The sequence below is a fragment of the Mercenaria mercenaria genome, chromosome 18 (assembly GCF_021730395.1).
Source record: "Mercenaria mercenaria strain notata chromosome 18, MADL_Memer_1, whole genome shotgun sequence".
NCBI classification, from domain to species: domain Eukaryota; kingdom Metazoa; phylum Mollusca; class Bivalvia; order Venerida; family Veneridae; genus Mercenaria; species Mercenaria mercenaria.
In genome coordinates, this window is record NC_069378.1 from 50,492,217 (window position 1) to 50,507,832 (window position 15,616).

General features: G+C 34.6%; 1 protein-coding gene across 7 annotated transcripts in view; it reads left to right on the plus strand.

Annotated features, from left to right (window-relative positions):
- LOC123544408 (mitogen-activated protein kinase kinase kinase 2-like) overlaps nucleotides 1–15,616 on the plus strand; it is a 61,832-nt gene that overhangs the window by 26,968 nt on the left and 19,248 nt on the right. For 5 of the 7 annotated variants that reach the window (XM_053529597.1, XM_053529594.1, XM_053529598.1 and 2 more), the window contains 7 exons: nucleotides 784–904; nucleotides 1,163–1,576; nucleotides 2,374–2,451; nucleotides 7,405–7,618; nucleotides 8,649–8,666; nucleotides 12,806–12,954; nucleotides 14,448–14,609. In XM_053529597.1, coding sequence (XP_053385572.1) covers nucleotides 1,181–1,576; nucleotides 2,374–2,451; nucleotides 7,405–7,618; nucleotides 8,649–8,666; nucleotides 12,806–12,954; nucleotides 14,448–14,609 — 1,017 coding nt within the window. In that variant the 5' untranslated portion in view covers nucleotides 784–904; nucleotides 1,163–1,180. The remainder of the gene's footprint in view (nucleotides 1–783; nucleotides 905–1,162; nucleotides 1,577–2,373; nucleotides 2,452–7,404; nucleotides 7,619–8,648; nucleotides 8,667–12,805; nucleotides 12,955–14,447; nucleotides 14,610–15,616) is intronic. The other 2 variants (XM_053529599.1, XM_053529600.1) reach the window with 2 other exon arrangements.

The following is a 15,616-nucleotide window of genomic DNA, read 5'->3' on the forward strand; positions in this document are numbered from 1 at the left end:
TTCTTGTGAAAATGATTTATTTTAAAAAAGGCGTTCAACCACATTTAAACAACATTTGATGACACTTTTGCTTTTGAAATCTGTAAGAGATTTATATATGGCAATGTACGTTAACTGATTTTTTTAGAAAAAATACAACATGTAATAATCCTTCTTCATTATTTTAAAAGGAGAGTTATTCTTTTATTTCAATATAATTTGAAGTTTTACATTTATATCTGAAATATATCGGGACATTGTGACAATCTGAACAAAAATACAAGTTTTGAAAAACTGCCTGTAGCTTCTGAATTCATTTATTTCCGAACTATCTCTGTTGCACAACCAACCAAAATAGACAGAGGGAAGTAATAATAATTTTCAAATTTGAATTTGTATTGAATTTCATGTTAATGCAGGTCTGTTAAAAATGTTATATTTATATCTTTCCTTAGGCAAAGTATGTTTATCAAATTTAGACCTATGGTAAAATAGCTACATCTTGGTTGGACATTCAAGATAGGAAAATCAAATTGGAAAGATACCCTAATGAAAATTTTACTTGTATTAAGCGCAAACTAAACACAAAAATTAAAGTTATGAACTGACAGGTCCGTTACTTGATCAAAATTTGGTTAACCACTTTTAAGTATATTAACATAGTTTTCCGTGAAAATATAAATCTAATTACATCCGGTAATTGTTTTGTCAGTGCACGATTCATACATATTGTTAGTTTATAGTATTATATTTTAACTGAATTTAAAGTTACGGTGAAGCTTACTGGGATCGTTCTCATTGCAGATGCCATCTCACAACCAAAGTGCTCCGGAATGATTAAATGAAACAGTATCAAATAGGCCTTCTTTCCCTGCAAACAACCGCTGACATTAAAGGAGTGTTTGCGCATTTAGTGTTCTTCAAGGCAAGTAGTTTTGTCAAACTTAGATATAAAACTGCGCATACAAATGTTGCTTTTTTGTTATCTATGACTTGTATGTTTCTTGTTTGCTAAAACAAAATACTTTACACGCGACATGGAATATCACTCATTGTATTGAACAACCTAAACATTTTAGATAATGGAAAGTATATCTAGCGTTTTCTGTCACTGTAAGTCAACTAGTGTATCTCTAATATGCTTAAGTCTTAGTATCTTTTTATCCTTAATTTGTAATTGCAGCTGCACGCATAGTCAAAAATGGCGGTTCAGACGGATAGGCGGCATTATACGTACAGGATCCTGTCACTTATAATTGATGTAGGCGGCCATATGTATCGTACAATTCTTACCACTGAAGCTGAGAATACATACGGTACAGTGCAGGCGTTTTTGTCACATAGTAGAAGTTTAATTAACAACAGAGGAAGAAGACTAAACCTTATCAGCAAAAGTCAATTCGACGTGATGTTCCCGAATAATTCAGCAGCTTCGTCGGCTGATGGATTTGACATGATGCTTCTAACATTCCTGCTGAGGAACATCTGTCCTTCTTTTCGCGAGAGCAAAACATGGCAGAAGAAACTTGACACACTACCACCTAATGACTTATCCGATGTAGCTGACTTAGTTCGTATAAGAGAATATAGAAATAAGGTATTTTTAATACAAAAATGATTATTATATTGCAAAATATCTCTGGAGGCTCATGAAGAACTTACTGTTTTAGTTGTCCACGTGGCAAACGTTTGAAATATTGTCATTTAATGTTCGGATAGTATATTGGTTTATTTATAGTAATGTCATTAATTAGAATATCGGTTACACCATCAAGTGAAATGACGCCACACAATTTGGTTTGAATTTTTAACATTATATTTGGAGCCCTTGAAATGGTGAGATGGCCTTGAGTTCATCCAATGCGGAACTCTTTAACAGGCCAGAACAACAATTATTGTCACATGGCGCGCAACAATTATTCGATCACTTATAGATACCACAGACAAGTTGATCCATTTTTTGTAGTACACTATAATATGATAGACACACAAGATATAGAAAAATGCATTTTTTTTCCAAATTAATTTAAATTTAAATCGAGAAAGTTGACATGCTTACTTGATATCTTACACTAAAGCTTTTAAAAATGTTTCTGTCTTCTTAACACATCTATGCAGCCTACTGATGTTGTGTAATGTAGAGCATAAACATGACGAAACTCAAAGGGTACATTTTATATCAGTTGCAAACTTTTAAGTTATTTGTTTTTCATTTGACAACCAAAATATAAAAACAGTGACCGACATCAGCGTCTGTAAAAGTCAAAAAGGCATTATAGCCCTAGAGCAAATCAGCCACACGCGCAATAAAAATATGTTTATCGATTCACATACCTAATAAGAACTAAATATCTGCAATCGAACTAAATCTTTTTAATTCATATTCTATTACAGTTCGTTCACAGAGTTTCGAATACCAAGACTGCTTTTACTGAAAATACATTTAATGACTTATGGAATGACATAACAGAAGTAAGTTTTATAATTATATGTATTTTCCGTTACATATGCATTTAATACCGATTAGCCCCATGTGGTTCTGGGACGATATGTGTATGAAAAGAATTTGAACCACTGCCTTATCCTTGCATGATCGTAAGAGGTGACTAATATAGTCTTAACACTTGGTTTTGCTGTAACTCTGTGATTCCAGCAGGTATGCACATTTTGATTCAATACCACATGTTTTTATTTCGATGTAAATGAGATATGAAACCAAAAGCCCAGTCTGGTGCCATATAACCTATACTGTGTTGGTGCGCCGTAATACCCAAATAAATAAATAAATAAATAGATTAAAACTTGTTGAAATTCTCTTTTTCCAAGAAACATATCCATAAAGATTAAAACCCACATTATAGAAATGCATGGTAGTAGGACACTTTCGAATCGTTAAGAATTTTGAAATCAATATGATATGCAATATTTATAGGTCGAGGGATGTGCACAAATTGTGCAGATATTGTGTGATTTTTACCAAAGATAAATGGTAAGGGTAGATTTCTCGGAAGCACAGAGCACCAAAAACACAGCCCAGAGCCACGCATTTGCCAACAACAAAAAGAAGCTGTAATAATAAAAAAAAATTTTCAGACGGGTTGCTTCAAACATCCAACAAGTACATAAGTACATATTAAATTATGCTAAATATTGATGTAGGGGAAGGAAACGGCTAGGGATAAAATGGGGGGGGGGGGGGGGGTTGAGGGGGGGGGGGGGGGGGGGAAGAGGAATCCGAAGGGAAAAGTTGAATAAGGAAGACTATACAAGGGAATGTCATATTCATTAAAAACAGTTGCACTACAACATAACCACAATGGCGCAGGTACTCGTGTACTAAAGATAAATACACAATTACGATCAACTAAATAACATAGAAAAACGAATAAGCAACACACAAAAAAAAAAACAGTAGGGCACTGTTATAGACTCTCAAACATACAAACGCACTCACACACGTAGGAAAAACAATCAAGTACCGTCTTGGGATTCGGCTGCCAAAACAAAGGGGAGCCACTAAAACTTACTAAAAGTAAAGGGGGAGGGGAGAAAAAAGTAACGTAAATACAAGGGAAAAGAAAGGGCAATAGAGGGAGTGGGGCGGAGGAAAAACGCTTACAACAAACAAGAAAACATACGCAACAGACAATACAAGACAGACAAAACAACCAGTTGAAAATAGGGGCACCGACTTGGAACGGTCAGTAACCTAATTTAAAGAAACTGGGGGTTAAACGTGTTAAGGGCATGCCAACCTCGCACTTATCCTATCTTCAACAAGTTAAACAACACAATGGAAATAAAATCCCCGCTGAGAAAGGCTCTAACATTGGTGCCAAAGTAACAGAAAAATAAAGTAAAACATAAAATTAAGGTAAATTTAAGGTACAATTACACAAATGTATTCAACAACTTGTCTGACGTAAGAGCAAAAAGAGCCTTACTTTTAAGGACACGACTAAAGAAACTGTAAGACAAAAATCAACTCCCTCCCTCCGTTGTATGTAGGATTTATGAGAAAAGCATCATGGAGTCCTATACTTTATTAGTCATCGCACCATCAAATAGGAAAGCGTAGCAATTAACTGTAGAGGGGTCAGTCACTAAACATGCACTGTGCTTCAAGATTTTCGCATCGTATCCTCTTTTGATAAACACTTTTCCCAATTTTACCAAAAAATTGATTAAAATAAGGGTTATGTTTAATCTTTCGAATTTTATAAACTACATCTCCATAGTATTCCGGGTGTGTAAGTCTAAGTTTTAAAAGTGTTTTAAGGGCCGTATTGTATTTTTCTAACAGTTCAGAAGATCTGTAGTAAAATTTACTAAAAGCTTATGATAAAGGTAACCCTGTTGTAACAATTTCTTGGTGACAAGACAGACAAAACAAAAAACAACCAGTTGAAAATAGGGGCACCGCCTTGGAACGGTCAGTAAGTCATCAAGTCATGTTATTTTGCGGAAGAACGAGTACATATTTTTCAATGCAAAACTAATTATCATTTAATTCCGTAAGTAATTCACTTTTCAATATGACATAAGTGAAATAAAAATGAAAATATCACCTTCTTTCAACTGTTTAAAGAAACAGCATACATTAAAATGGTGTCAATTATGACGTCCCAAAACCATTATGAAGTTCAGACGTGAATATGGAAAAAAATATTGGCATTTAAGATTCCATTGTAACTTAAATTAGTAAATTTGAGTGTACTAAGTCCTGAAACAATATTCGTTTGATACTAAACAAAGAAACAAGAATCATTGTATTGTTGTGCCTCCCATGAGTGGTGGGGGCATATACATTTGGTCTTGTCCGTGTGTGCGGGCGTCCGTCCGTCCGTGCTTCCGTCCGTCCGAAGTTCGTGACGCGCCTAGCTAAAAAAGTATTTGATATCAATTGATAATTGAGTTATTGCCCCTGAAATAGTCAAAAATGCACATTTTCACCTTGTGACACGCCTAGCTCAAAAAGTATTTGATATAGATTCATGAAACGTTGCATGAGTCTTAATCATGATATGAACTTGCGCACCTCCTATTATTCATTTTGGTTTGTCCCCTATTTTAAGAGTTTTGGCCCCTGAAATAGACAAAATGCCCATTTTCACATTTTGACGCGCCTAGCTCAAAAAGTATTTCATATAAATTGATTAAACCTTGTATGAGTCTTTATCATGATATGAACTTGTGCATATCATACCTTTTGTCTGGCCCGCCTCCTATTTTAAGAGTTATGGCCCCAGAAATAGTCAAAAATGCACATTTTCACCTTGTGACGTACCTAGCTCAAAAAGTATTTTATATAGATTGATTAAACCTTGTATGAGTCTTTGTCATGATATGAACCTACGCACAACCTATTGTTTGTCTGTCTCCACCCCCTATTGTCAATGTTATGGCCGTTGAAATAGTCAAAAATTCACATTTTCACCTTGTGACGCACCTAGCTCAAAAAGTATTTAATATAAAGGGTTGAAAACTTGCATAAGTCTTTATCATGATAATAAACATGCACACCGTCCGTCTATATTCTGGCCGGCTCCACCCCCTATTTTTAAGCTTATGGCCCCTGAAAAAGTAAAAAATGCACATTTTTACCGAATTTTGTGTCTAACTAAAAATTATTTTAATGTAAATTCATGAAACCTTGCTCGAATCTTTATCATGATGTGACCTTTCTCACTTGGCATTCTTCTTGAAAATCTTTGTGCTTATTACATAGTTATGCCCCTTAAAATAGCCAAAATAGTTGATTATTTGTTCGTGATGCTCATAGCTCAAAAATATGGCCTAGAATAATGAATCCTTTTCATAAAATGTATGTTTAAGCTAAACCCCATTAACACTGCAAACATTTGAATTATTGCCCATTATTTGTGACAAATGTACCAATGGGGGCACACCCTGTGTCCTACAGACACATTCTATTTTTTTTTTTTTTATCATCTGAATATGTTTATCGCTCTTGTCTAATAATTCCACCATAATTATCATTAATATGTGCCTTTGACCAGAGTTTATCCCAGCATTAGTAAATTCATAGCACAGAATAATCATAATGACATTACAATTACTAGTCTTATGCCTTTGAGCCATACATGTTGATAATAATAACGAAATTGTAACATTTATCCTATACAGAATTATCAGACTGTGTGCAAGTGTCAGGGTAGAGTTATATTACCCAGGGAAATGCCTACGCCTTTAGTATCTTGAGCAATGAAATGGGTCCAGTCGCCTATGTCTTAGACTAGCAGACAAATTATGTAGAGAGTCATAAGTTTAAACATAGAGCTGATTTGACAATATATCTCATATATTATATTTTGTTTCTCTGACTACCCCGCCTACATGATTCGTGTACAATCGATTCGTGAATGATTTCAGTCATGGGCCGGATAGTTTCAGGAATCTGGTAATTCACTAGATTATTCAAATAAACAACCTTCAACTGATCATAATCAGCTCAAACTTCTGTATGCTTGAAAGCTTTACTTGACTGGTCTTTTTGCTGAAGTTCGCTTCAGACATTGTTTTTTAAATCAACAACATACGAGTCCCATCGCGTTCAGCCTACGTCCTCTTAATTGAAGCTTCAGCTCAGTATGAAATGCCCTGACTCCTGGATGTTCGGTTTTGATAAGTGCTATTTATAGATTTTGTTTCTGATTGGTCCCAGTTCGAACATATTACGTATTACATACTTGCTCTAACTAATAGTTGGTTTCTTTTTCCTATCGAATATATCATAATGCAAATATCACTGTATTTAACCCAAATTGTCCATAAATGACCAAAATCAGTTATTAACAAGAAATCAAATATAACTATAGCAATAATAGAATGGAGATTGAGTCATGCACTATCTGTGTTTGTGTGTTACGTAAGCAATACATCAAAATACAAATTATTCTGACTGTAGGATATCAAAATCGACCCCTAGTAAATAATAACACAGAATGAGATTCAGGCGCTCATGACGTTATCCTAACACTAGGAAATTAATTGAATAAATTCAAAATTGGCACTGAATAAGTAATCTGTATCTAAAAGCCCAAGTAGAACAATTAAAGCTGCAATATAAAGTTAGATGGCCATAGAACTATTACTCAAAGTTTGTAGAACATGCAAAAATGAGAGATACATTCATACAGTCATGTTGTGTCCAGTTGTTTGGGAGGTATAAACGTATTTCAAGAATTGCGATCCAAACGTGATGTAAAATACCACATGCCAGCTGAGAAAAATACCTGTACAAAGGAAACTGGGGGCTTAAACCCGTTAGATAACACAATGTAAATACAATCCCCGCTAAGAAAAGCTGTAACATTAGCACTAAAATACCAGATGTATTAAGTAAAACATAAAATTAAGGTAAATCTAATAAATAAAAATATAATAAGTATTTCATTTTCTTAGGTAATATACAGGCTTCAACGTACATACAACGTTCCAAACCTGAATATTCGTATTAACGAAATAAGAAACGAGGCTCTGGACAATCAACGAGAGGAAGAACTCAAACCCAAGAAAGAACAGTTCAAGACTGAACTTCAAAGATGGGAGGAAATGGACCATGAAATGATGAAATCTATTGTCCAGGAGAGTTCCGATATTAACGGTACACTTGGTGGTAATTCTGTCAACTTATCTTACGAGAAAATACATACATTTGAATATCAGTAAACTTGTTAAATACTTACGTCTGCTAGCAACCGAGATGATGGTTTATTTTTAATTCTGAATTAACTTCACATTCAGGACAATGACATAGGAAAGTTTTTAACATTGGAGTGTGATAGGCAAGGTGTGGAAGAGGGTGTTCTGTAGACGATGAGGGTACGGGTTGATATTTTAAACGCCAAAACATGCTTTCAAGTGAGATTTAAGAGAGAAAACTATTCATATATCAACGCTTAACGAGCGTTTAAAATAATTGACATAAAACGATACTCTTAGGAACAACATATATTTATAAATTCTACATAATAGAGGCTTTTAACTTTTAAGCTCGTATAAGTATGGTTATTTACCTTATTATTTTTTGGTTTGTTTTTGAGACACATTTGCTACAAAAATGATCATGCTATTTTAAGTATTTATTTTTCTTTGTGTGACGGGGTGGTGGCGGGTACGGAGGTCGTCCGCCGGAAAATTTTGAAAAGCAAAACCCTGAATTCTAGAGTATTGTAAGAAATAAAATTGTCATGTTGTACAGGTCAATGTTATATCACGACAGACAAAGCAATACTTGTCAGTAGGAAAAAAGTTTTGTGTGGACGTCTTGTAGGAAAGGGTACCAAAAATAATTTTAAAAGCCCAATTTTAATTCTCACGAGTCTTACGTTATTTTATCGTCATGATCTCATTGTTACGAAATTAAAATAAATATTGAAATAACTTCCGTTTTAAAGAAGAGGACAATGCAGAATTCCCTACTGCACTTTGGCCACCTTGCTCTTTCGCATATGCAGGATACATATGCTTGCATATATTCGTATAGTAATGCCTAGAGCTAAGTTGTTATGAATAATCATAGTCATATCTAGTTCAGGGTTTTACTGATAAAAGATGATTCTATACTGACACCAGTATTATGTATACACGCTATGTATGAACAGTGTTACCGATTGTTCTTGTAAACAATTTCAATTTCATTTCAGATATGCCAGTTAAACCAGGTAAGGGGTTCAGTTTATAGAAAAAATAAATTCAAACAGCATTTACTGCAAAAGTTTATGCAATATGTGCACAAGTTTTCCTCTAAACTAATCTGTTGGTCTACAAAATGATTATGTGACTAATATATTTCTTACAAATGTTTATATGAAATATAGTAATTTTATTACTAGATATATGTTAATACTATAGTTTTTCATATATTATACTATTCGATGGAAAATCAAGAAGCCATCAAAATATAAAGCTTTTGATTTCTTTCCAGCCAATGTGTCTCGTAAATTATTTATTCTTTAAAATTGTAGAGGCGATGATAATATCCCTTTGAATATCGAACGGGCAGCAAAACATTGTAATAATAACTAGTTTATGTTGACCTCTGATAATGTTTTTGAAAGTTAAGAATAGATTGGTCATAACGACGAAATAGAACAATAAATTGAGTAACATATGTAACACATGCTTAGTGCTTTCAATCGTGCCTGAAATTTTAAACGTGAAAAAATTAATAAGCAGTTCCTTCGTAAGCATAAAACCCAACAACATGAAAATCTTTATTGAGACTATTCACAACGGGTAATAAATATTGCAACACCCATACCGCCCCCCTAAACGTATCTGTTTAGTATAGATACATAAATGGACTCCGTGATAAAAAGGACCAGAAAATGTTTAAAATACTGAGTACAAGAACGGAGACAGAAGTTACGACATTTGAAGACTGTTGCTGTGATAGTTAATGTAAGCTTTAGAAAGCATACGTTGCAACCGAGTAAAACAATAGCAAACTCGGTTCTACTGAGTCTGTTCATTACAGGTAATGAAACTAAATTAATGTAAAACTAATAATATTTATTCGCATGTTGTATGCACTTTTTAATTTCTTAGATATGTCTCTGATGCGAAAAAAATTTGAAAATGAGAGAAAAATAAAAACAACGATTCATTGAAACAAACGCATTCAAAGCAGCAGAAGGAAAGTTTTTAACGAACAAAATTGTCATTATGAAGGGAAATGCTGATGAAGGTAAGACAATTATGGCAAAAATGCTTTTATGTTACCTCGATAACCGTAAAAGAGTTTGGAATGTGAGCTCATACAAAAACTGGAGAGAAATTGACCTCAAACACTATGACGTGGTTATCATTGATGATATATTTGGCACCTGTGTGATTGATTTAGATCAATCTAGAAATTAGAGAAATACTTTTAACGAAATGGTTTCTCTGACAGAAGAAATGCCAGTTAGTATTAGTATAACATGTCGCAGTTACATTATGAATGAAGCAGTAGATAATACGTATTATCCTTTGCTTAGACAAGAGGAGACTGTTCAAACCCTTAAACTTGAAAAGGAAGAAATGAAAGAAATTCTTAAAAAGCACTTAGAAGTTGCGGGAAAAGAAAGAAATGAAATAGAAAATGAAGAATGCTCGAAACACTTTGATATTTACACAGAAAGTGTTTTAGCTCTTGGTTTTCCTGAGTGCGTACGACATTTTTGCTCGAAAAAGGATCTCTTTGCCAAAGGACGCATTTTTTCCGGGAGCCTAATAGATATATATGTGACAATGTTCGTATGTTTTTGGTATCGACGCAGATATTACATTCTCAGCCTTCTTCCTTCAACTGAAAATTAGGGATCCAGACCAACCATGAATGCAATTCCAAAGATAACCAACTCATTAGACACGTTGCAATTGCAGACATATAACTTAAACAAATTACGACAAAGCTTAAGAAATCACCGAAATGACTTTGAATATTTCGGTAAAGATAGTAGAGTTTATACATTCAAACACAGGATAATAGCAGATGTAGTAGGCATTGTGTAATTAAAAAATAAATCCGAGGGCAGTGTTTGAATGCTGTGACTTCAAATTCGCTATGAAGTATTTAATGACAGAAACGAAAAATGACAACGCATTCGTCGTTGAACCATACAAATTTGCTCAGCTAAGTTTGTACTTGATAGGGTTTTCTGGACGTAAAATACGTACAAATTGAAGGTTCTCTTGTACATGCAGCCTTTGAAAATTAAAAAGCTCTGCAACATGTTTATTGTTGAGTCAAATGCACATGGCGATATACTTTCAGCCCCTGTACAAGCAGAGGTTGGTACAAATGCAAAGGATTTATTTTTAGAAAAAAGATAAGGTCAACTGAATCTCGACTAGCCTCATACATCATTTGAAAAAAAAAGGTATGACTGACATTGCCGATGAGTGGTTTCGTGCATATACAGACTCTGCGAACATAATGCAACAGTACAGACAACAGTCATGATGGACAAAATAGAGAAGCTCAAAATAGGAAAAGTGCTGCTAGTTCTCAGGAAAATGGGGACCACACGCTTAGGAAGTGTTGATGCATGTGAAAAAATGCATAGAGGCCCTGACGAAGACGCCTTCAACGCAGAGCTGTATTTGTCCGTGATACTTGCAATAAAATACGACAATCTAATTTTATTAGATGATTTGTTTCACTACGAGGCAAAGGCTACAAACGACATGATAATACTTGCTCGGATACAACAACATTAACACAAGACATCTGACAGTATCTACGCAAAAAGTGTGAAAACGTTGAATATGTAGAACATAGTACTCGTTTGATCATACAGCAGGGAAAAGAACATGCAGTTATTGCTCCCATCAAATGTGGCATACAATACGGATACGTAAATAAAGAAAATAAATACATGGGTTTGCATTTTGCATGTGAAAAACGGCAAACAGATAGTGAAAATAGCATTCTCAAATATTGCAAAGAACTCGATATCAAAGACAAAAGTGGACTTTACCCTATATATTATGCGACTCGCAGTGGTCACCTTGAAATCATATCCAGATCACGAACACGAAAAACAGTTAACAGACTACAGGCAGAACCAAGGAAATAAAGAGAATTCAAAGCAGAACAAGAACGACTCGGATTTATTGAAGTGCCAAACGATGCAGCGCGCCCCCCAAAAACTACATTACACTCCCCATCTTCAGTTTGAAACAGGTTCAGCAACAACACCTGTAAGGATTGTATATGACTGTAGCTGCAGAAGTTCACAACAGTCAGCAAGCTTGAATGATTTTTCTCCAAAGTACTCCAGCTATGCGTTTTAAGATTCACTGTTTGCTGTCACGACTGACATAGAGAAAGTGTTTTTGAAGCTGGACTGAACATAGACAATTGTGAAGTCTCAAGATTCTTTTGGCTGAACGATCCTGACGATCGGACCAGGACTTACCGTTTAAATCCATGCTGTTTGGTGTCACGTGATCATCGTTTATTACAAAAACCAGTGTAACATTCAAGCAGGAACATTTTCAAGAGAGCTCGGTTTAATCTAAGGTGTTGGGCATCAAGTTACTATATTTTATATGAAATGTCGAGAGCAGAGAATATTGTGCAGAGCTACCAAAGTCCTCCGGAATGGTATAGAAGAATGAAAGCGACATTATAACATTTGCGAAAAGAAAAAGTTGTAAGAGAAGTCTGGTGCCTATGACGAAAAGATAGTTACACGAGGAATCTTCATTCATATATGATCTCTTAGGACTAATGAGTCAACTAACAGTTAGAAGTAAAGTATGGATACCGTCACTATGGCAACAGAATTTGGAATGGGATGAATCATTACCTGCCGGAATGGTATTTAATTTCCGAGGCTTCAAAAGCCAGCCAATTTAGCATCTGGCTAAGTTGTGAGTAGAATATCTGAACCATTCTGCTCAAAATATAGATTCAATGGTGTATATCAAACATCATCTGAAACATAGAACTGTCCTGGGATTCAAACCTTGTTTTTTGTTCGGGTGAAGAAGTGAAATATTCTCTGTGGCTGTTGACAAGAGATGTGAGTTTATATGCTCTGCAGTTATATTCTACATCATATAGAGAATCTGTTAGCTATTTACAAAAAACAAACAACAGATTTTATTCAGATAAAGTGTCCCATACATATAAAACTGACAAATCAACTACTTTGAAAATTTGAAAAGAACAGGAAGAAACAAGGTTTGATACTTAATGCAGATTTTTCTGCGGTTCATTAAATTTTATACTTCAAATTGTCTCTAAAATCTGCTTTTTATGTACATTTCAATGGTATACTGATATTTATATTCAATGTTTATTAAACAGAACCCACATGTCCTTCAAACTTGGCGTTAGGTGGCAGGTTAGGGAGAGGTGCATTTGGTGAAGTATTTCTTTGTTTTGATAAAGATACTGGTCGAGACCTAGCTGTAAAAAAGGTGAAACTGCACAGTCAAAATGCTAAGGTTTCAAAGGTAATGATTATACTTTTAAATTATTTCATTAGTTTCTCTGTTGGTTTTTTTTTTGTGAAAAAAGGAGTCATCACTTGATGGGCGTCGGCGTTGGCGTTGCCTGGTTAAGTTTTATGTTCAGGTCAGCTTTTCTCCTAAACTATCAAAGCTATTGCTTTACATCTTGCAACACTTATTCACCATCACAAGTTGAGTCTGTAAAGCAAGAAACAAGACTCCATTTTTACCCCAAGAATTATGGCCCTTTTTGGACATAGACAATATCAGATTTCTTAGTTAAGTATCATGTTGTGGTCAACGTTTCTCCTAAACTATTATAACTATTGCTTTACAATTTGCAAAACTTGTTTACCATCATAAGCTGACTCTGTACAGCTAGAGATATAACTCTGTTATGCTTTTTGCAAGAATTATGACCCGTTTTGGACTAACATACAGCGTATAAGATTTCTTGGTTAAGTTTTATGTTGTGGTTAACTTTTCTCCTAAACTATTAATGATATTGCTTTATAACTTGCAAAACTTGTTTACCATCATAAGCCGACTCTGTACAGCAAGAAACATAACTCCATTATATTTTTGGCAAGAATTATGATCCATTTGGACTTCAGATTTTTTGGTTAAGTTTTGTGTTTAGATCAGCGTTTCTCTTAAACTATCAAATTTATTGCTTTAAAATTTACCACACTTGTTCACCATCAAAAGCTAACTCTGTACAGCAAGAAAAATAACACCATCCTGCTTTTTGCAAGAATAATGGCTCCTTTTGGACTTAGAAAATATTAGATTTCTTGGTTAAGTTTTTTGTTTAGGCAAGCTTTTCTCCTTTACGGTCAAAACTATTGCTTTAAAACTTGGAGCAATTTTTCACCATTAAAAGCAGACACTGTACAGCAAGTACCGTCACTTTGCATTGCTTTCTGCAAGAACAATGGCTCCGTTTGAACTTGCAAGGGGAAAATTACGGGCAGGTCAATATTTCTATCATACAGAGACAAAAAATCAGATGACCGTCTGCACCCGCAATGCGGTTCTCTTATTACAATGGTGTCAGAAATCTTGGTTTCATGCAAAATCAGTGAAACTTCCTTAAAAATTTTCCTATTAACTTTTTCATTTTTAAGCCAATGAAGTTCTTGCACTTCTTTAAACAATTTCTGAAATCCTAGCAGACTGAATTAATATAAGAACAACAAGTCCAAGTAACAAACCCATTGTTATTGCAGCTTATACAACACTAATTTTCGTCCATGTTTGAAAGCCAATATAGAATGTATTTATGAATTAAAATTACAGGGATATTCAAGAGACGCGGATGTTTTCATCACCCCTTACGATCTTTAGAACTAATAATTCGACTGAGGACCTGGTGATTGTTTGTATTTTTAATATTTTAAACATTAAAGGAATAAATTTGAAGGTGGTTCTATTGTTTTAGCATGAAAAAGTTAGCAAACAGTCTTGGCATTAAAATGGACATATTTCTTCTTCAGGAGGAAAGTGCATTAAAGAATGAGATGTCTATGTTACAGAACCTTCAACATGAGAGAATTGTCCAATATTATGGCTACTCATCTAGTACAAGTGAGATCTGTATCTTTATGGAATATATGCCAGGGGTAAGTCATAGACACAGAAGTAGTTATATACCAGGGGTAAGTTATAGACATAGTTGTAGATATATGTCAGGGATAAGTCAAAGACGCTCTAGCAGATATATGCCAGGGTAAGTCATAAACATAGTAGTAGATATATGCCAGGGTAAGTCATAGTGATAGCAGTAGATATATGCTGGGGGTAAGTCACAGTCATTGTAGTAGATATATGTCAGGGGTAAGCCATAGAAAAAGTAGTAAATATATGACAGGGGTAAGTGATAGACATAGTAGAGTCTACATGTCAGGAGTAAGGTATAGACGCACTAGTAGATATATACCAGGGGTAAGTCATAGACATAGTAGTAGATATATGCTAGGGGTAAGTCATAGACATAATTCTAGATATATGTCAGGGATAAGTCAAAAACGCAGTAGTAGATATATACCAGGGTAAGTCATAAACATAGAAATAGATATATGCCAGGGGTAAGTCATAGACGTAGTAGTAGATATATGCCAGATGTAAGTCATAGATATAGTAATAGATATATGCCAGGGGAAAGTCATAGACATAGTAGTAGATATATGCCAGGGGTAAGTCATATACATAGTAGTAGATATATGCCAGGGGTCAGTCATAACCATAGTGGCAGATATATGCTAGGGGTAAGTCATATACTCAATAGTAGATATATGCCAAGGGTAAGTCATAGATATAGTTGTAGATATATGTCAGGGATAAGTCAAAAACACTCTAGTAGATATATGCCAGGGTAAATTATAAACATAGAAGTAGATATATGCGAGGGGTAAGTCATAGACGTAGTAGTAGATATATGCCAGATGTAAGTCATAGATATAGTAATAGATATATGCCAGGGGACAGTCATATACATAGTAGTAGATATATGCCAGAGGTAAGTCATAGATATAGTAGTAGATATATGCCAGGGGACAGTCATATACATAGTAGTAGATATATGCCAGGGGTAAGTCATAGACGTAGAAGTACATATATGCCAGGGGTCAGTCATAGACATTGTAGCAGATATATGCTAGGAGTA